This window comes from Canis lupus, chromosome 36 (genome assembly GCF_048164855.1).
Source record: "Canis lupus baileyi chromosome 36, mCanLup2.hap1, whole genome shotgun sequence".
Classification (NCBI taxonomy): Eukaryota; Metazoa; Chordata; class Mammalia; order Carnivora; family Canidae; genus Canis; species Canis lupus.
Genome location: NC_132873.1, coordinates 13,233,351 through 13,254,886, shown reverse-complemented (window position 1 = coordinate 13,254,886; position 21,536 = coordinate 13,233,351). Strand labels below are relative to the sequence as shown.

Here is a 21,536-nt window from a genome sequence, read left to right as displayed (position 1 = left end):
TTTGGCTGCTGTCCAGTTCTCTAGTCTAACATTATACTGCTACCCACACCTCGGTGACTAAACTTCAACCCTTTTTTAGACTTTCAAACTTCCCCTTAGTTCTGAGATTTGGAGTATGCTATTCCATCTGTCTGCATCGTTCTTCTATCTATCTTCATTTAACCAATTCCTGTTCCTTATGACTCAACGTAAGTATCATTTCTTTACTCCCTGGAGAGGCTCTGGCAGATGTTTAACACTTCCACAGATCTCCACGTTTTCTCTTATAGCATGAGTAGCAAACATGATATAAATAGTGTGTGACTGTTTGTCTAATAGTTATATCCTCCACTAGACTGTAAAATCCACACACGAGAGAAGAGACCAAGTTTCTACTATTCCCTGCTCTCTCTAGTGCGTGGCCCATGACCTTCACTGAAGGGTACTGAATAAATGAATGAGTTTAATTTTTATAACAGCCATGCAAAGACCTTATTCCTCTTTTAAGGATGAGGAACTGAAGCAAATGGAGATTAAATTGTTCCCCCAGGGACACATACGGGAAGTGGAAGAGCTAGATTTGAGCCCTGTCTAGGTGACCACATGGTCCACAGTCTTTTCTACTCCCTTAGGAAGAGGTCAGTCTAAACCTTTCCTGATGTTTCCTTTGGCTTCCCCTCCCTGGCCCTCCTCTGATTTGTTTTTGTCCTTAAAGAGCTCGTTTTCTAAATAGATAAGAGAGTAATTAAGTAAAATTATTTGTAGACTATTTAAATCTATGAAACAAAAGCAAAGTTAAAGGATGGGAGGAAGTTCTTTCTCTTTTTTCTACTAAGTGAGGAATTTTTCAATATAAGATCAGAGATGTGATTTTTTTTTCAGAGATGTGATTTTTATATGCTTATGCATCTTTAATAGACTTACCAAGAAATCAAGTTGGAGTCATACTGGTGTATCAGTTATCCATTGCTGTGTAACAAATTACTCTGAAATTGAGTGACTGAATACAACAAATCTGTTATCTCAGAGTTTCTGAGGGTTATATATCCAGAACCAGCTCAATTGCAGTCTTTCTTGGCTTAGGGTCTCTTATGAGGTTATAGTTAAGATGTTGGCTGGGACTGCAGTCATCAGAAGGCATGACTGAACTGGAGGATCTTCTTCCAAGATTACTTGTGCAGCTTGTGACTAGATGCCTCAGATTCTGAGGCCTCTCTGTAGGGCTACTCACTATATAGCAGATGACTTGACACAAAATAAATGGTGTGTGTGTGTGTGTGAGAGAGAGAGACAGAGACAGAGAGGGGTCTTTTATAATAATTTCAGATGTAACATACCACTATTTCTGCCATATTCTAGAATACGTTTTAGAAAGAAACTATACAAAGACATGAGTACAACAAGGTGAGGATCATTGGAGAGATCTTAGAATCTGGCTACAATTGTTTGCCCACTGACTCCCAATGATTCCCATTTCTTTCACATGCAAAATACACTTACCCTCACCAAGGTTGCCCAGAATCTCATCCAATTACAGGATCAAATCAAAGTCCAGATCTCATCATCAAAGTCAGATTTAGGTACAAATGAGGTACCTCATGTGTGCAATTTAAGTACAATTCCATAATTATAGTTCCTCTCAATCTGTGCCCCTGTGAACTAAAGAGAACAGTTATCTGCACCCAAAGCACCCACATACAATGGTGAGATAGGCACACAATAACTGTTGTGGGCATGCCTATTCAAAGGGAGAACATAGGAGGCACTGGTCCATAGCAGTTTAGAAATCAAGCTGAACAAAGGTTAGAAGCTTCCTGATTAGGTCTCAGTCCTATTTCTGCTTATGGCTCTTAATTCCACCCTCTAGGCTATTGATCCTATGCTCTAAATCAACTTTCCTTTTTTTAAGAAAGGTAGATGTGTTTGTACCTGAATAGTTTTCTTAGCTTGCTTATTACCAGTAAAATTTGAAAAGTATGACAGCCTCTTTTCATTTTATACTGCTTTGGCAGTATTTTTGTTACATTTCTTTTAAAACTTTGGGAGTTTACTGTGAATCTTATTGGGGTCCACTAGAAGAGACAAGTCTCTTTGAGATAATCCTTTCTGCAACTTATAGAAAGATTGAAGAACAACACCCTTAAGTTTCTTAAAAGTCTCCACCTGCCCCCTTTTCTATGTGAATCACACTTTCAAAACTTTTAGAGGGCCTTTTTGTCTGGTGGAATAATATTCTAAGGCAAGACCTTAGATCTTCTGACATTCTAAAAAGATTTTATAGTTTCACCCTTGACTTTATCTTTAGACCATGTTTTTCCAGAAATACCCTAGATTGATGTTTGCTCAGGAAGCCATTTCTTAATTTTAACATTATTTTCTATCTGGAGAGGCGGATAGTTTTTAAAATCATCAAGTTGCAGCTCATTAGCCTTTAGCAGTTCTTCAATTAGGTTATATATCTTACCTTTCAATCTCTTGTAAGCACCAGGAAGATAACAGAAGATACGTTCAACACTTACCAGTAGCCTCCTTAAAGTTTAGGATTTCTATTCGTAATTTGTGCAAGGGCACAGAGTCTGTTGTGGGGCTTGATCTCAGAACCCTGAGATCATGACCTGAGCTGAAACCAAGAGTTGGACACTTTACTGACTACACTACCCAGGCGCCCCTATGCTTTCATTTTTTAGCACACTCTTCAAAGTCTTTACAGCCTCTACCTACTACCTGATTCCAAAACCATTCTCCAAATTTAGGACGTTATCTTGGTGTGAAAATCTGTATTAGGTATCAATTGCTATAAAACAAGTTACCCAAATTTCTTAACAGCTTAAAACAGAAGACATTTATTATCTGACATAGTTTCTGCAGTTCATGAATCCAGAAACAGCTCACCTAAGTGGTTGTGCCTCAGGGTTTGTCAAGATGACTGCCAGGGCTGCAGTCATCCGGAGATTTGACTGGGTGTGAGACTGCTTTCAAGATCACTCAGGTGACTGTTGACTAGAAGCTTCAGTTCTTCACCACCTGAGTCTCTCCATAGGGCTGCTCATGACCTGACAGCTGGCTTCCCCAAAGGAAAGTATCCCATAAAGAGAGGGGGCACCCAAGGTCAATGCTTCGGTGTCTTTAAATCTATCTCTAAAGTTGACAAGCCATCACTTCTGCTATATGCTATGGGTCATACTAATGCTGGTATAGAAAGGGACCACATGAGGGTGTGCATACCAAGAAACAGGGATAATTGGAGCCTATTTTTGAGGCTGGCCACAACAAACAGTAATGATAATGCTGTCACCATCATTTGGTATATAATTATTATGACTATATCTGTACATTTTTCTTCAATCAATTATTAAATATTCTCGTATTCCTCCTTAACTAATTCTGTTCTACACTAAATCCAAAAAGTTTAAGTGTAGTAAATTCTACCTCAACTACTATATTTTGGCCTGACTTTGAGTTATTAAAAACAATATCAGGGTGAAATCTTGAAGTCATAAAATATCCTGAAGCTTATATTTCTTACATAATTTTTCTTAGAGTATGCACTGGAAATTTGCAAATATAAATGGCATGTAATATTTCTTTGACAAACTGCAAGGTTCAGGGTTTCTTGTTTGTGGATGGATATTGTTTTTTCCATTCTCTTGAGATTACCACACTCAAACATCTATATACATATGCATTTCTTGACACATACATACACACAGTCACCCACGGCACACCCACATACGTGAATTAGACATGAATCAGTGGCACTTTAGAAGAATGGATTAGATCTTCTCTCTGCCTAGCTGCAGTGGCTGGTTACCATGGGAATGATGCACAAGGTAGACCTTTCGGAAAATGCTAATGTTAATGTGTCTTTGTTGGAAGAGTTCATGTATTAATCAGAAATGAAGAGAACTTTAATAACAAAGCTATGCAGATATCTTAGAAACAACAGCTGTCTGCTGATATCAAACAAATACAATTTATCATCTCTTTTGCCCTGACCTTGACTGAACAGAACATCTCTGTTCCCTGAACTCTGCAATCAGTGAGCAGGTAGCTAGGTTTTAAAATTAATGTGAGATTTCATCTTCAATTACCATATGCACAGACTTAATTTCTGCTTTGTTAAATACTGTGTAGGGTCAAAACTGATTTCCACAGTTCTCTTCCTCCACAGATTATTATTTCCAGAGTGTTTTTCTGCCTTGGATGCTCTCTACCAGCATCCCCCAACCCTAATTAATAATAATTTGGTTTCCTGAAGCCATAGCTGGATGGAAAATATATATATTAAAGAAATTCTTAGCTTTTTTGACAGTCAAAAAATTTGTCGTAATGCATTATTTATTTTATGCATATAAAATAAGTATATGCTAATTATAGAAAAATGTTAAAGGTATAAAATATTTTTTAAAGTAAAAATCAAAAAAAATAATAAAAAAATAAAGTAAAAATCATCAATTAGCTCATCAGGAAGATTAAACATCATTAATTTTTTGTATGTATACTTCTTTTAATTTTTTTTACATATGCCATTTAGAATATGAGTTGTATTCATACTTTCATAAAATTTTCATTTTTTCTACAAAATGACTTACAGAGTAGTAGAATATTAGTTAATAAGAGCATTTCTATCACATCACACAAAAGTAACCCCCACACCATCTTTTTCCAGTTATGTAAATTTTTCTCCCACATGTTAATTAGATTGTTAATTAAAATGACTTTTACTGGTTTAGTGACAAGTTGATTCTCTGATAATGCTGTCCTAAATGAAATTAAACATTTATTGATGATTTTTATTGACTACTCACTCCAGGATAGCTCACACTTTAAGAAAAATAAACTCATCCTTGAATAACACCTAAAATGAAGGTAATTTGGGTTATAAATATTTGCTACAGAGTGCTCCTCAACTTGTTGTTGTTGTTTCAAATGGAGTCTCTTTCAATAGCAAGCACTTTAAATGTGAATTTACTTAACACATTTTTATTAACTTCAAAACTCATTTTTAGTCTCTGATCAGAGCCTTAAGTTGGTGGAGTCTTGCTTTGTGCAGTCCATTTTTGGAGTAGAGAGTAGTCAGAGAGTAGTTAATGACCAGGGGACACAACTGTGCAGTTAGTAATTACTTCCATCAAACACATTTTGTATGTAGAGAATGACATAAATTTAGTCCTTTGATAGCCTTAGGGACAAAACCATCAATATATCCTTCAGTTAGTGTTTCCGTATAGGAATTGTTTTGGATGTTGGCCTAAAAGTACAAAAGTCATGCATTACATGTTTCTCTAGGGCAATTGCCTTCCAATCTTATTAAGAGTGTTTAAGAATTACCTGGAGATACTGTCTAAGATAAAGATTCCTGGGCTCTATCCCCAGCAATTCTGGTTTAGTGAATCTGGTGTAGGACCTGGGGATGTGCATTTTTAACAAACTCTTTTCTCCCTCCACTTGGGATTCTCAAAGAAGTTGTCTACTGGCATCTCATTATGTGGAACGCTGCTCTCGGGACTTGAAATAATTTATGGAACTCCCTAATCTAATTTACAAACTGGAAACATCTGGGGACACTGAGGTATGGGGCAGGAAGTAAAGGGTAAAGATAGCTAGTCCAATGGGAGAAAAATAATTCTGTTGAACTACTAATAACTCCCTTAATCACAGCAGCCCAGCCAAGAAAACAATAGTTTTCACAGGCTCTTATAGTAAGTCCAAGGATTGTCACAAATACTTGGAGGACCTAAAATTACCCAGCTGGTTGCCAGCCAACCTCATACTTGTCCTTTTTTTTTTTTTTTTTTTAATAAATCCAAGACTATAGCATTAGAGAGAAGATCCTGTTATTCTAGGTATAACAACAGGCTGAAAGAAGTGGGTTAGCCCATGCTTTTTTAAGAAAGAGAAATGGAGGTGAGAGGGGGCAGGAAGAGTAGTGAAAGCCTCTTCAGAAAATGGTAGAAATGAGAATCAAGATTATTTCTTTCCCTCAAACTGAGCTTAAGGATGTACTCAGACAATTTCCTCCTGTCATCTCAGGAAGAGACAACTGGCACACTGGTCAATCTGAGACGGGATGAAAACAGTAGTTATTAGCAAAGGTTTGGGCAGGGTATAGGGAAGCCTTAAGTCAGTGTCGGTACCCCAGTGGCTCTACTCCAGGATGAGGACCAGCTCTGGGCCCGGAAGGGGCAACGGGAGGGAGCAGTTGTGGAGGAGTCTATGGAGCAAGTAACTAACAAGACCTGTGACCACTGATGGCCTAGGTCAGCGTAAGGTCACAGTGCCAGCCCTAGGCAACCTCTGGAAGGAAGGAGTCTAGGGGAAGAAGACACAGTATCCTGCCACCAGACTCCTGGGAGAGCTTCTGTTTGCCACATTCAGTCAGGGACCAGAGGCAGGGGAGCTGTTGGTAGAGTCTCTGCAGATCAAACTTCCAGGGCAGGGAGGTAAATAAGGATAGAGGGGTTATGGGTCTGGAAGTGGGGGCTGAAGCCAAATGAGAGTAAAAGATTTCCTGCCTGGGATGGGCACTGAATCTTCAATCTAGCCCATATGCTTCTTGTGAAAACTTGGCAACTAATAAAATTCTTGAGACTCAGCCTTTTTATTAAAATGATTACATAATGAAAGTTCGACAATAGAATACTTTGAAAAGACCAGCAGAGCACATCATCTTGGGGGTAATGAGACTAATTTGTGCAAAAAACGTAGATATCTAATCATACATATATACATATTTAACATATAAGTATTACAATTATACATCATATATTTATGTCATATATAAATGTATGATGTTATATACATGTATATATGATATATAATATAGAATGTTATATATAGTTCATATAGAGATGTACTTTATATAGATCTATTTTATGTATATATGAATAGAAGATTTTTAGTCCATACTGATAAAACCCAAGATCTTAGCTAATGACCTCTACAGAAATACAGAAAAGTATACAACACCTAAGTGTTCAGTTTTATGTCTTTTCACAAGTGAGTACAATAATCATGCTGATAACATAGAACACAATAAGCACCCTAGCCTGTTGCATCATATAACACATAAGTAATATTTCCCAATTACATGCCAACATTTATTTGCTCCTTCTCCTTTCACCTTTTTTTTTTTTTAATTTTTATTTGTTTATGATAGTCACAGAGAGAGAGAGAGAGGCAGAGACACAGGCAGAGGGAGAAGCAGGCTCCATGCACCGGGAGCCCGACGTGGGATTCGATCCCGGGTCTCCAGGATCGCGCCCTGGGCCAAAGGCAGGCGCCAAACCGCTGCGCCACCCAGGGATCCCTCCTTTCACCTTTTTTTTAAAGGATTTTATTTATTTATTCATGAGAGACACACACATAGAGAAAGAGAGGCAGAAACACAGGCAGAGGGAGAAGCAGGCTCCATGCAGGGAGCCGGACGTGGGACTCGATCCCGGGTCTCCAGGATCAGGCCTTGGGCTGAAGTCAGCGCTAAACTGCTGAGCCACCTGGGTTGCCCCTGACTGACTTTTTAATAAAAAATTGTTTTCTAGTTTTTTTATTAAAACAAAATTGATGCTATAAACACCCTTGTAAACGTCCCCTTGTGTACATGGGCAAGAGTTTCTCTAAGATAGAGTTTCCCTCAGGAATGGAATTTCTGGATCATAAGATAAGGACAATTTAAAGTCTACTAGATAACACCTACTTGTACTCTGTGTTTACGAGCAGTGATGAGTATTCCTGGGTAGTCACACCCTCAGCAATATTTCCCATCTTTAGGCTTCTATATTCTCACAAATCTGATGGATTGTGATTGTGGCTTAAGTCCACATTTCCCTGACAATTAATGGAGTGGAGTACCTCTCTCTTTCGTCTGTCTTTAGGTTTTCCTTAGGTGAAATTTCCTTCCATACCTTAATACATTTGAGCTGTTTGTTTTTTCCTTCCTGATTTATCAGCATTCTTTATTAGCGAGAATAGTAATTCTTGGTAGGCTAAATACATAGCAGTTATCTTTTATACTTTGTAAATTTTCACTTTATTTTTTAAAAGATTTTATTTATTCTTTTGAGAAAGAAAGAGAACACAGCAGGAGGAGGGGAGGGAGAAGCAGACTCCTCACTGAGCAGGGAGCTGGATGCGGATACTGATGTAGGGCTCCTTCCCAGGACCCTGGGGTCATGATCTGAGCTGAAGGCAGATGCTCAGCTGAGTGAGTCAGGCAGGTGCCCCTCACTTCATTTTTTAATAGAAATTTTAAATGTGAATAGAGTCAAATTTACCAATACTTATTGAAAGTAGTTTGGATTATTATCTTCTTTAGAAATCCTTTTGTACCCTAGGTCATAAATATTTTTTTTGTTTCTTCTGTTTTGCTTTCCAGTGTCTTCTGTCAATCTCAGGTGGGCTTTTTAAAAATATGACAGTATGAAATAGAAGTGTTTTTTTCCCACATAAATCACTAATTTTTCCCTCACCATTTCTTAAATATTTATTTTCCTGCAGATTTGTAACTTAATTTCTATTGACTGTCAGATTTGCACGTATGTGAGGGTTTATTTTGGGCTCTTCAGTGGCACATCACTCTGCCTGATTCTGTACCAAAATCTTATTATTACAGCTCTTTTTTTTAGCACTTTTCTAATTTTTATTACTGACTTTAATAAACTAATGATAAATTTTATAAAAGACATCTATTAAGAAAATCATGTGGGTATGTTCTCTTATAATCTTTTTAGGTCGTGAATTACTATACTAGATTTTCTAATAATAAATCATGCTTAAATTCCTAGGAAAAAGCTCAATTTGTACATTGCTGAATATAGTTTAATATTTTATATATTTTTTACATCAATATTCATAAATGAGAATAGCTTTTGATTTTCCTTTCCTCTGCTGTACTTGTCTTGTTTCAGTAGTGGAGTTATCCTGGCCTCATGAAAAGAATGTTTTCTTCTTTTTTCTGTCTTTGGAAAAATTTGTATGAAACTGGAGATCCCAGTTTCCCTGATGATTAATGGAATTTGGCTGTAAACCTTCTGGGCTTGATGAATTTTTTAAATTTTATTTCCCACAATTCAGTTTTGAAAGATTGTGGGTCTAAAGTTTGGTTGGAGAAATGTGTTTATCTAGGTATTTACATTTTTAATCACAATGTTCATAATGTCTCCCCTTTTTCTAAATTCATCACTGTATCTGGACATGTCTGCATTCTCAGTGATAGTATTGTGATCCCACCTTTACTGTATTTCTTGATGAATTTTTATTAGTTTTATTAAAGAAACAACATTTGGTTTTGTTAATCCTGTCTACCTTTGTTTTATATTTTGCCGAACATGCTCCTATCTTATATTCCTTTTTTTTTCTGCTATTCATGGTTTTACTTACTCTTTTTAACCTGTTTAAACTTTTTCTCAACTTTTTTTAATGTAGATGCTTCTCTCATTATTTTTATGTCCTTTATCTCGTTAGAAGCATTTTTTTAAGCTAATTAAAATTCCAGATGAGCTAATTCCAGATGAGCTGTATCTCACAAGTTTTTATATATGGGATCATTATCATCCTGTGTAATATATTAAAAATTCTCATTATAATTTTTTATTAAATCATGAGTTATGAAGTATGTTTCTAAATTACTAACCCATTAGAGTTTCCTTCCTACCTCCCTCCTCTCTTCCCTCCTCTCTTCCCTCCCTCTTCCTTTCCTTTCCTTTCCTTTCCTTTCCTTTCCTTTCCTTTCCTTTCCTTTCCTTTCCTTTCCTTCTTTCTTTCTTTCTTTCTTTCTTTCTTTCTTTCTTTCTTTCTTTCTTTCTTTCTTTCTTTCTTTCTTTCTTTCTTTCTTTCTTTTCTTTTCTTTTCTTTTTCCTTCCTTCCTTCCTTCCTTCCTTCCTTCCTTCCTTCCTTATCTTTCTTTCTTTCTTTCTTTCTTTCTTTCTTTCTTTCTTTCTTTCTTTCTTTCTTTCTTTCTTTCTTTCTTTCTTTCCTTTTCTTTTCTTTTCTTTTCTTTTCTTTTCTTTTCTTTTCTTTTCTTTTCTTTCTTTCTTTCTTTTTCTCTTTTGCTATTGATTTCTATTGGGATTCCACTGTGGTTAGAGGATGAGGCTTACATGAAATGTCGAATCTTCAGTTTCTTTTGAAACTTGACTTGGTTCCAAGTGCAGGAAAAAATATTAAATGTATATTCAAATGTCTTATATTCTTACTAATCGTAATATGCTTGATCTATTATTTGTTGGAAAATGTGTGTTAAAAATAACAAATACTGTTATTATTTGTCTGTTTTCCCCTTACAAGTCTCTTGAAGCATTTGGAAATTTTGTTATCAGGTATATACTTGTTAAGTTAGCACAGCTTCCTGGCTAATTTTTTTTTTTTTACTTAACTTTGTAGTGACCATCTTTATATCTAATAATATTTTAACATCAAAGTCTACTTTCATCATTGCTGCACCAACTTTGTTTTAGTTAGATCTGCATTCTGTACCATTCTCTCCCTTCCCAATTTTATCATTTTCTTTTGTAATTAACATGTGGCTAAACTTTGTTTTTTAAATCTAATGTCACAATTTTTGTCTTTTATTTGTGAGCATATTCAATATTTATTTTGATAACTGCTATTTTGGGTTTGTATTATCCATCTTATTTTGTGCTTTTTATTTACTTTGCTCTTTATGTGTTTCTTTTCTCTCTTATTCATTGAGTTTTCTCTAAATCCCATTTTCCTTCTCTTGGAAGGATATGGTTATCATTGAAAGTTTAACACAGATATTTGATTAATGAAAGTCATAATTCAATAAGCTCTCAACCGTCCTTTTGAACAGCACAAGAACTTTTGACTGCAACTCTTTTATTAGATATTGTTATCCCAACAATGGGTGATGAACATATCCACTACCCTGTAGAAGTTTTCTTGTGATGCCTGAGGATGGACGAAGAATGGGATGAGGAGGCGAAAAATTACTAAGGATTACAATAATATTTGGCCAAGTAGTGCTGATCTGCTTTCTGTCACTAGAGATGGTTTGCAATCTAGAATTTCATATGAATGAAAATGGTCTTTTTTTATCTGACTTCTTTTATTCTGCATAATTACTGAGTGTACCAATAGCTCTGACCTTGGTCCATTACATGCACATACACAGTTTATTTATACATTTACCTGTTGGTGGAATGGGCATTTGTGTTATTTTAAATTTGGGTCTATTACATTCTTACTAAGTTCTTCTCTATTCCATGATTATAAAAAAATAGCCAAAATATTTTCCTAGTACTCATGTTTTTATATTTTTACATTTAAATCGTAATCTGTCTTGATTTTTTAAAAAATGCCAATTTAAGATAGGCTAAATTATGTTTTTCTGAATAAGTCCATTATGACAATATTATTTATTTGTTTATCCTTTGCATTAATTTAATGCAAGACCTTTTTGACATATTGGATTCTTATAAATATTTGAATCTTTTGTAGCTCCATGTTGTATACCACTGAACTCTTATCTATTCCTAAATTAACACTACTTGGCCAAATATTGTTGTAAAACACACGTTAGTATCTGACAACTTACATTCTTTATACTTCCTTTTAAATATTTCCTGATTACACTCAAAGTTTTATTCTTTCATCCAGTTAAACTTCAGAATAGTCTCATTGATTTATAAAAGATAAATCCATTTGGAATTTTGTTCAGAATTTGTGACGCTATGATTTATAATAAGAAATATATGCTTGGCTTTAGTCCCTGTTTCTGTCACTGAGCTCCTAAAACCCTTAGAATTTCCTGAATGATGAAAGCAACAAAGGTGTCTTTTGTTGTTATTGAGGTGACATTTGGACTACACTTATGACTAGGGGAAGGCTGCTAGGAGAACCAACCATGTGATTGAAACTTTTAGTCAGGCCCCCTGATCTCCAGGAAGGGCTGGAATTTGAATCAATTGCCAGTGGCTAATGATTTAGTCAAATATGTCTGTGTAATGAAGCTTCCAAAAAATGCCAAAGAGGGCGGGGTTCAGAGAGCTTCTGGGCTGGTGAACATGAGGAGGTGCTAGGAGAGTAGTGCCCCCAGAGAAGGCATGGAAGTCCATGCCCCTTCCCCATACCTTGCCCTAAGTGTCTCCTCTGCCTGGCTGTTCCTGAGTTGTATTTTTTTTTTTTATAATACATCAGTAATCTAGTGAGTAAACCGGTTTGCTGAGTTCTGTGAGCCACTCTAGAAAATTAATTGAATCCAAGGAGGGGATCATGGGAACTTCTGACTTAAAACCTGACAGTAAGAAGTACAGGTAACAACCTGGACTTGCAATTGGAATCTGAATTTCAGGGGTAGGGGGAAGGGTAGGTCATGGGAATCTCCATCTGTGGCCAGTTGATTGGAAGCATAGGTGAGAACCTGGGCTTATGACTGGTGTCTGAAGTAGGAGAGAGAGCAGGCTTGCAGGACTGAACCCTTAACCTGTGGAATCTGATGCTGTCTCTGGGTAGACAGGTGTCAGAATTTAGTTGACAGAATGGACCCAGTTTGGTATCCAGAAAATTGGTTGTGGTGTGGAACACCCCTCCCCCGCCAACAAATATACATGTTGACATTGGGTTCAGAACACAAAAGAAAATTACATTAAGCTTATAGATTACTGAGGGAAGGATGAAAATCTTTAAAATATTGAGAATGTATCCTAATAACAGTTTGGGGCACCTAGGTGGCTCAGTCGGTTACACATCCAACTCCTGATTTTGGCTCAGATCATGATGTCAGGGTTGTGAGATCAAGCCCAGTGCAGAACCTCCTTAAGATTCTCTCCTGTGGGGCAACTGGGTGGCTCAGCTGTTTGACTGCACCTCAGGTCATGATCTCAGGGTCCTGGGATCAACCCTGGGATCTAAGCAGAGAAGTCTGCTTCTCCCACTCCCTCTACCTATCACCACCCAACTCTATCCTCTCCAAAATAAATAAATAAAGAAAGAAAGAAAGAAAGAAAGAAAGAAAGAAAGAAAGAAAGAAAGAAAGAAAGAAAGAAAGAAAGGTTGTTTATTAAGATTTTCTTAAAAAGTGTTTTACCATATTGTTTGTGGTGGTCCCCAAGTACCCCCAACTTCCTGTATTATTCTGTTTTAGTAGGAGGGTGATGTTTAAGGCTAACCTGTTTAGTGCCTATACAGTCTTTCCTAGTTTACCCTGATAGTAGTCATTTTTTAAAGTCATATAGAACAATGGTCAAATCTACATTGAAAGTTAGATATTTCCTACATATTGCTGATACCAGTTGTGTTAAATTAACATTTCTTTCCCCTACATTTTGGAATAGATGTTTATCTTCAGCTTATTGGGCCAAATGTTATTTACATTTGAACATAGTAAGTTGTCAATTTTGTTCCTCATCATCTTGCCATGAACCCATGGCATTTACCTATTGTTACTTCTATTGAGCTCTTTTTTTCTTCTGTTGTCAAAATGAACATATTGCTTATATGTAAAAAAAAAAAAAGCCTTTGATTTCTCCATTTTTGTCTTGAGTTCTGAAATTTATTAATTCATTCAAATAAATGAAGATAGGCACTAATCAAGTAAACAGTATAATAAGTTATGCTACATGCTATGAAGAAAATTGGAACAGGGTGAAGGCAGACAGAGGCCACTCTACACAGTGGTTGAGGAAGATCTCTCTTGAGGGGATGACATTGGAACAGAGCCTAGATAAAACCAAGGCATCCAGGGTAGAAATTTCCATGTAGAAGAAGAGCTCTGAAGCCAGCGTAAGTTTGATGTAATCAAGAGTAGTAAGAAAGCCAATGTGGCTGAAACACAGCTTCTAGATGTATCAGGATTGGTTCAATCAGGAGAGAGAAACTAAACAGTACTTGAACAGGGAAAGTTTAATATAGAGAATTATTAAGTATGACAGGACTAGAGTATTAGAGTAGAGAGGGAGTGGCTCATAAGAAGTTAAGAGAATTCTAAAGGATATAGGAATCGCAAATATAATGGAGCAATCACCAACTTTCAGAGTCATACGAAACACCCAGGAGAGATCCCGTTCTTCCCAGGATTGAGATTATGACCCTGTTGGAGAGGGCAAAGTTAGGACTCTATGGAGATTGCAGAGAAGTCACTGTGGTGCTGCACAGGGGAACCTCCTGGGAATTTCCTCCTGGAAATCTACTCTTTGGAACTTGTCAGAAATCCAACCCTCTAGGTTGTTAGAGAATGCTATTCATGGGGAGATGTCTTAGTAGGGGTGCTCTGCTAAAAAGCCTCCAAAAGAAAGTGCCAGGGAAGCTGCTGGCCGCTGGGTGCTGCTGGCTACTGGACATTATGGAAGCTGAGCAGAGAAAGCTGTGTGTGGTGCTAGAAAAAAATATCCATGCTGCAGAAGTTAAGCTTATGTATCTTCACATCCCCTGGGACATCTACAATTATGTATTATACTGTGTAATTGTATAAACTTATTTTGTAGTGAAATTAAGTTGAACACCAAATGACTGTTACCATGTATTTAAATTGAATAATAGAATTTCAGAACCTTGAGATTTTTTAAATTAGCTTTGCTATTTTATATGAATACACAGCTATAGAATTTTCAAAATGATTTCAAAATTTTGAAAATTTTCTTCATAACCTTTACTCATTCAGTACTTTGCAATTTCCCTTGATTCTTTTACATACTATTATCACCAATAATAGATTAAAATAGCCAATAAAGTACACAAATACTTCCATTTCTATCAAGGTAAAAAAAAAAAAGCCTGATTATATAAAAGGAACATCATAATCTGAACCTCATCTATTTCCCTAGACACTCCTCATCATTCCCACCCAAGTTACTCACCAACTAATACCAACTAATTGCTTACTCTCCCCCACCTACCCAAAACTCATGATTTTTTACTCCACTTTAGTGTAGGCATGGTTTCTCTTCTGACTGAAATGCTGATGTATCCTCCTGCCCCATCCTCAGCTTTGCCTAGCTAATTCCTACCTATCCTTCAAAATTCTTTTTAACCTTTCTGCTTCCAGGAAGCATCTAGCAAAAGTGAAATGAGTGAGACCAGTTGGGAGGGTAGAAGAGTAAACTAGACAAAAAATAAGTGGAGGAATAAGTAAACAAATGAGAAAAGCAGAGCTATAAGCCATGTTATGTCACCCCTTGGAATGTTTGATTGCCAATATAATCATCTTCTTTCTGTCATTGGAAACAGAGCCTCTCTTGTGATACCTCCATGCCAAAGGTCCCGCTATGCCACCTACTTTGATGTTGCTGTTCTTCGCTGCCTACTGCAGCCCCATTGGTCTGAGGAAGGCACTCAGTGGTCTCTGATGTACTATCTGCAAAGACTGCGGCACATGTTGGAAGAGAAGCCTGAAAAGCCCCCAGAGCCAGATATTCCTCTCCTGCCCAGACCCAGGAGCAGCTCAATGGTGGCAGCAGCTCCCTCACTAGTGAACACCCACAAAACCCAAGTAAGAGAAACTCCGTCCATTGTCTTTTTTTTTTTTAATAGTTCCTACAGATTTATTATAATCTATCTGCTGCATCTTTGGCTTTTGCTCTACCACATATATACACACAGCTCGAACACTCAAGAGAGCCCTGATGAGTGGCCCAAACTCAAAGATTACAGCCAATCGGTAGAAAGTCAGGAGCCCCACCAGTCTGCTCCTCTCCTGTTCTGCTGTCTGATGCAGCCATACCCACGTGTCAGAATCATCATCTAGGTCCTCCATGCCAGGGGGAGGTCTCTTGGTGTTGACCTTCCTCAGAAGCTCTGCGTAACATTCCACCTGAGCCAGCTCCACCTCATCCTCCTCTTCCCAGTCCCTCCAGTTATCAAAGTCCATAGACAACCACACTGGCTTGATATCCTCTTTGGTGAGTCCACCTTCTCCTTTCAGTTCCTCACAAAGCAAGTAGTGGAGTAACAAGAGTGCTTATCCTGGGAGTCCTTGGAGTTCACCTTAGCATAGAATTCAGTCTCATTGTACAACTCCACTCCACTGGCATTCTTGCAGCTGAATACAATATGGAGGTCTTTGATGAGCAGGTGTACCTCGGTGCTGTCCTCAACACAAAACTCCATGAACACATACTTGGGCCTGTTGTACCACAACATCCAGGCATGCTGCCTTGCCGTGGTGGCTCCCGCTACCCAGTGGTGTTTGGAGGCCAAGGCAAGGACTGCTATCTTTAGATCCTGGGGACACCCACAGAAGCTGCCTCATGGCCCTACAGCCAAGGGATCTGTACTCTGGAGAAAGTCGAATGACTTGTCCCAAGCTTTGTTCATCTCTTTCTCCAATGCTTAGTGCATTCAGTGTCTGATTCACAATAGGCACTCTAGTCCATCGTCTTTTGAATCCACAACTTTGGCCATAGAAGGTTCTCTTGTTCTCCTATGCATCCATTTCTTTATTCCAGTGCTATTTTGTTGGTGGTTTACTCTGATGCTATTATCCTTTCCCTTCTTTCTTATATTGCTAGACCCTTTTGCTTCTTTTTAACATCTAATTTGCCATTTAAAGAAGGGTATCGAAATGCCTCTTGCTCACACTAGAGTTAAGACCTGTTGATCCAGAATAATGGAGAATTGGTCCTTCCAGCTAACTGAAGTACTAGTTAATAGAGAGCTCTCACATACAACTGTTAATTACTGACATCATGAAATGTGTGACATTAGCATTTTACTGAACATGGTTTAACATCTTTTGCTTGACTCAAAATTTTTTAGCACCTCAATATCATAATTAGAGATATGTCTTGCTATTGCTAATAGTCTTGCTATTTATTATAGATGTTTGGAAAAATAAACTGACTGTATGCTGATTTGATGACATCCCCCTGAAAACCACTTGTTAATAAACAGATGTGCTAATATCAGCTTGGACCCTTTCTCTTTCCCTCTTTCTCATCAATACTATGTGTTGGATATGTAGAGAAAAAGTGTGATTTGCAGTGTATTCCAGTTGTTTGGTTTACTTAAGCATGAATTGGCTATGTCTGAAAAAGTCTACATATTCTGAAAATAAACATGAGCAATATTAGAGTGAAAGGGAGAGAGACTTTCTTTTAATAGTAGATGATTCTGCCCAAAGTAAAAATCTCCTTGGGTGAATCATTAAACAGAAAAAAAAATTTTTTTAGTGAAGAGAGAAAATGAGATACCTGCCTCCTCCCTATTTTCTTAGCTTTACCGAATATGGAGCTTTAAGTTCCCACTGTTGGAAACTCCAAATGGGAGTTACACTTGATATATAACGTATCTCTTCAGTAGCAGAATATGGATTCTAAGAGTCTGGACACACACGTGAAATACTTCATAAATATCAAAACAGTAGGCACATCCCTATTAAAAATATGACAGCTCAATAAGAAAAGTCTTTGGATATAAAGCCCTAAGTCCTTGATTGTAAAGTCTACCTTTATTGTCTATTAAGGATCTCACCATGAAGTGTAATGAAGAGGAAAAATCTCTTAGCCCTGAGGCCTTTTCCAAGGTTTCGTTGACCAATTTGCGTAGGTCTGCAGTCCCAGATCTTTCTTCAGACCTTGGCATGAACATCTTTAAGAAGGTGAGTAGAACCACTTATGCTCTTTGATACTTTGGTAATCAGTAGGACATGAGGTAATGCTGCAGAATGGGACGGTTTGGGAAAGGAACCTTGAGGAGAGAAGTCAGCCCCCAGTTCTGACACTGGCTTGCAGCATGACCTTATGCAAATCCCTCTATGTGCCATGACTGTTTCCCATTCTCAGTGTTGCCAAGCTCAATCCTGATGATGTGTATAGGGTACTTTCAGTCGTGTGATGGTGGAAGTAGTTGTGGTGGACTTGATGGCTACCTATATTTGTATGGTTCATCTTATTTTATCAAGCATCTTAGATAAATGCTTCTCACTTAACCCAATGAGATCCTAATTTTCCATATTTTGTACCTAAGAAACTGAGTCTTACCGAAGTTCTCAGAGTGATGGGATCATCATGGAACATTTATTCTGCAAGTCATCTCCAGCTTAAAGACAACAAAATAAACCAAAAAAATAAATAAAGTAGAAAATCCTTACAGCAGATCACTAGATTTCCTACCCACACAACTTGTTATATGTCAAAGCATAGGTTTCCATTCAATAAACCTTAATTAAGCATTCATTAAAGCTCTAAAGAAATTAAAGATGGAGTTGAGTGTACACTTGGGAATCACCTAATCAGGGTTCAAATTCTTGCTCTGCCACTTTTCAACCTTTCATGATCCTGGCCAAATGATTCTTTTATTTGTAAGTTTGGTACATTATACAGTTACCTCAAAAGGTTATGAGGTAGTAGTGAGATAATGAATGTAAAATCCTTATTTTGCCTGGCACTTAGTAAGTACTCAATAAATGTTAATTATTATCAAAAAAGAAAGGAGCTGAGCCTTAGAAATTTTGGTAGTTTGTGAAAGGTTGAATCCAAACTCAAAACCAGGGTCTTCAAGCTAAATAGTTCATGCTCTTATGAACCCACCATTCCACCTCTTTTTCTAAGTATGTGAAGCTAATTAACTAGGAAATGTATGTGTAGTAGCTTCATTTCCTATTTTTTTTAAATAATTAGTCAAGTGTGTTCATGAAGGACATAGAACATATTATTAACTTACCTATGAGCTTAGTGTTGCTAAGCAAGCAGTCATATCTACCTTCATTGACAGTGCAATGATAGGCAATAGCTGTAGTTTTTCTAAAAATGTTGCTCATCATGGGGGAATAAGTTTTCAGTACTGAAGGCACATGAGGATCTCTGGGGAGCCATAAAATTTCACGTGCCCAGTCCCGAACCCAGACCAATTAGGTCAGAATTAATACAAGGCCAGACATTGGTATATTTTAAAAGCTTCCCAAGAAATTCTGAACTCTTATTTATACTGGATTTTGAACTTGTTTGGTAGGAGTAATAGGAGTAATGAGTTTGTACCAATTCATGCCTGTGTCTTTTTTGACTCTCCTTATGGACACTGGCAAACACTTGAAGTTGTCCAACTGGAAAAATTGATCTCAATCCTGGAAAAATGGAACAGAAAATACTGGCTGGTCCAAGTGGTGACTCAGGGATCCTATACTCTAATCCAGTGGTTCTTAAATTGTAGCGTGTATTGGAATCACCTACCGGGCTTATTAAAATATACCTTGCTAGGCCTTACCTTCTGTGATTCTGATCTAGTATGTGTGGGGTTGAACCTGTGAATTTGTACTTCTAATAGTTTCCCAGTTGATACTGGTGCCACTGGTCCAGGGACAACCTAGCCCAGCAGAGAGACCCAGGGAATAGGTTACCTTTTGCTTTGTTTCTTTCAGTTTTTAAACACATTATGGAAATTTCACCCACCTTTATTGGATGATACTCTGTGACTTTCAGGGTTTCTTCTTCCTGGAACATTCCTGTATTATTTTTTAAAGATTTTGTTTGTTTATTCATGAGAGACACACAGAGAGAGGCAGAGATATTGGCAGAGACAGAAGCAGGCTCCTCACAGGGAGCCTGATGCAGGAATCGATCCAAGGACCCAGGGTCATGCCCTGAGCCGAAGGCAGATGCTCAACCACTGAGCCACCCAGGCATCCCAGAACATTCCTGTATTTTGTTGCAAATTACAGAGCCCTTTGGGAGGCAAGATGCCACTTCTTCTTTGCCCTGTGCCTAATCCTTTACCTCTCATCCTCACAGTTCAAGAGCCGCAAAGAAGACCGAGAGAGGAAAGGCTCCATCCCATTCCATCACACAGGGAAGAGGAGACCTCGAAGAATGGGAGTGCCATTCTTGCTTCACGAGGACCATCTGGATGTGTCCCCCACGCGAAGCACATTCTCCTTCGGAAGTTTCTCTGGGCTTGGAGAAGACAGACGAGGCATTGAGAAAGGAGGCTGGCAAACCACCATTTTAGGTGACCACAAGGACTTTTCAAAGTAGGGCAGAGCTTGAGTGACCTGTTTAGAAATCTGGATCTAGGGCTCCAGGGCAAATCTGCATCTTTCTTGAACAGTGTAGTCAAGAAATGTGGGCCCAGATGCTACATCTAGTACCAAAGGAATGCAGATAATTTAATTAAATACAGAAGAACCCTGTATAATTAGACAGGTTAATGGCCCTATTTCTTTGGTACTCTAGATGTGGAAATATGGCCTGGAAGAGTCCTATGCATTAGCTTTCGTTGTGAATCCAAAGGCAGACTTTTACTTTGGATATTGGAAAAGGAAGATGTAAAAAAAAAAAAGAAAAAGAGGCTTTTTTTTTTTTTTTCTTTCTTTCTGGATGGCATCTTAAGAAAGCCAGCTTAAAGCCAGAAACTGACAGCTAGCTGGGACTCTACTTCTGGTTTCTGGCATTTGGCTTAGATTGGGGCCGCTCTTATGGCAGGCAGCTTCCTCAGTCGTCTTGACCTTGACCATTCCCAGAACCAGCCCAATTGCTGCTGCTTGGCTGTGTCTCATGCACCTAATGTCCCTTTACTCCACCTGCTGTCCTTTGGAAAGACGAACTCTCAGGGGAGAATCTTTCGTGTTCAGACCCTCTTGTGGTGTTCTTGTCCATCTCAGGGAAATTCACCCGGCGGGGCAGCTCGGATGCAGCCACGGAGATGGAGAGCCTGAGTGCCAGGCACTCCCACTCCCATCACACACTGGTGAGCGACCTCCCAGATCATTCCAACAGCCACGGAGAAAACACTGTCAAGGAAGGTGGGTCGGAGGCAGCACCTGCCGGCGGGAGTTCAGGTGCCTTTTCCTCTTTCCTGTTTTTACTCCATGTCTCATTTTCATTGTCAGCTGGCTCCTTGTACGTTTTGAAAGCTTGCATTTCATGTATTATATCGCTTGGTAAATTCACTTGTGAGCCATTCTTAGGATTTCTTTAGGAGCAGAAGCTATTTGATTGCATGCTGCAACCACCAGACCTCTCAGAGGCAAGGCAAGCCACTCATACTTGTTTTCCAAAGGTCATAGACCCACAGGGCTAGAAGAGGCTTGGAAGACAGCTATAGTCAGTACTTTGGTCCCCAGAAGGATGTCCCTCTAAAGGGCCTGCCCACCTTCAGTGGGAGGAAAGTTACTGCCTTCCAAGCCTACCCCTTCTTTTCTCAGCTGCTATTTCAAAGAGGTGCCTTCCATGCTTTATGTGGAGAAAACTGTGTATCTGAGTAGAATCCTGAATTGGTTCTTATTCTGTACTTTTTACCAATGAGTGGAAATGTAACTCCTCTTCTCCCCAGAGTGTGTTTCAAGTATTTGATGATATCTTTTTTTTTTAAGATTTTATTTATTTGTTCATGAGAGACACAGAGAGGAGAGAGAGAGAGAGAGAGAGAGAGAAAGAGACAGAGGGAGAAGCAGGCTCCATGCTCCATGCAGGGAGCCTGACGTGGGACTCGATCTCGGGTCTCCAAGATCATGCCCTGGGCTGAAGGCAGTGCTAAACTGCTGAGCCACCCAGCCTGCCCCAACCACCACAAATTTATGTTCCATTACTCTTGAACAAAGGAGAAAAAAAATCCTCATTTGCTGTTGCTTAAATACCCTAGATAAAACCAAATATTTTACTCCGCCACAA

The 21,536-nt window shown here is 38.3% G+C and overlaps 1 protein-coding gene and 1 pseudogene across 14 annotated transcripts in view; one reads left to right on the top strand and one right to left on the bottom strand.

Moving 5' to 3' along the window:
* UNC80 (unc-80 homolog, NALCN channel complex subunit) overlaps positions 1-21,536 on the top strand; it is a 215,899-nt gene that overhangs the window by 27,381 nt on the left and 166,982 nt on the right. For 9 of the 14 annotated variants that reach the window (XM_072813429.1, XM_072813423.1, XM_072813422.1 and 6 more), the window contains exons 8-11: positions 15,163-15,424; positions 17,396-17,530; positions 19,659-19,875; positions 20,528-20,704. In XM_072813429.1, coding sequence (XP_072669530.1) covers positions 15,163-15,424; positions 17,396-17,530; positions 19,659-19,875; positions 20,528-20,704 — 791 coding nt within the window. The remainder of the gene's footprint in view (positions 1-15,162; positions 15,425-17,395; positions 17,531-19,658; positions 19,876-20,527; positions 20,705-21,536) is intronic. The other 5 variants (XM_072813432.1, XM_072813428.1, XM_072813427.1 and 2 more) reach the window with 1 other exon arrangement.
* LOC140625356 (putative protein PTGES3L pseudogene) lies at positions 15,487-16,795 on the bottom strand (annotated as a pseudogene).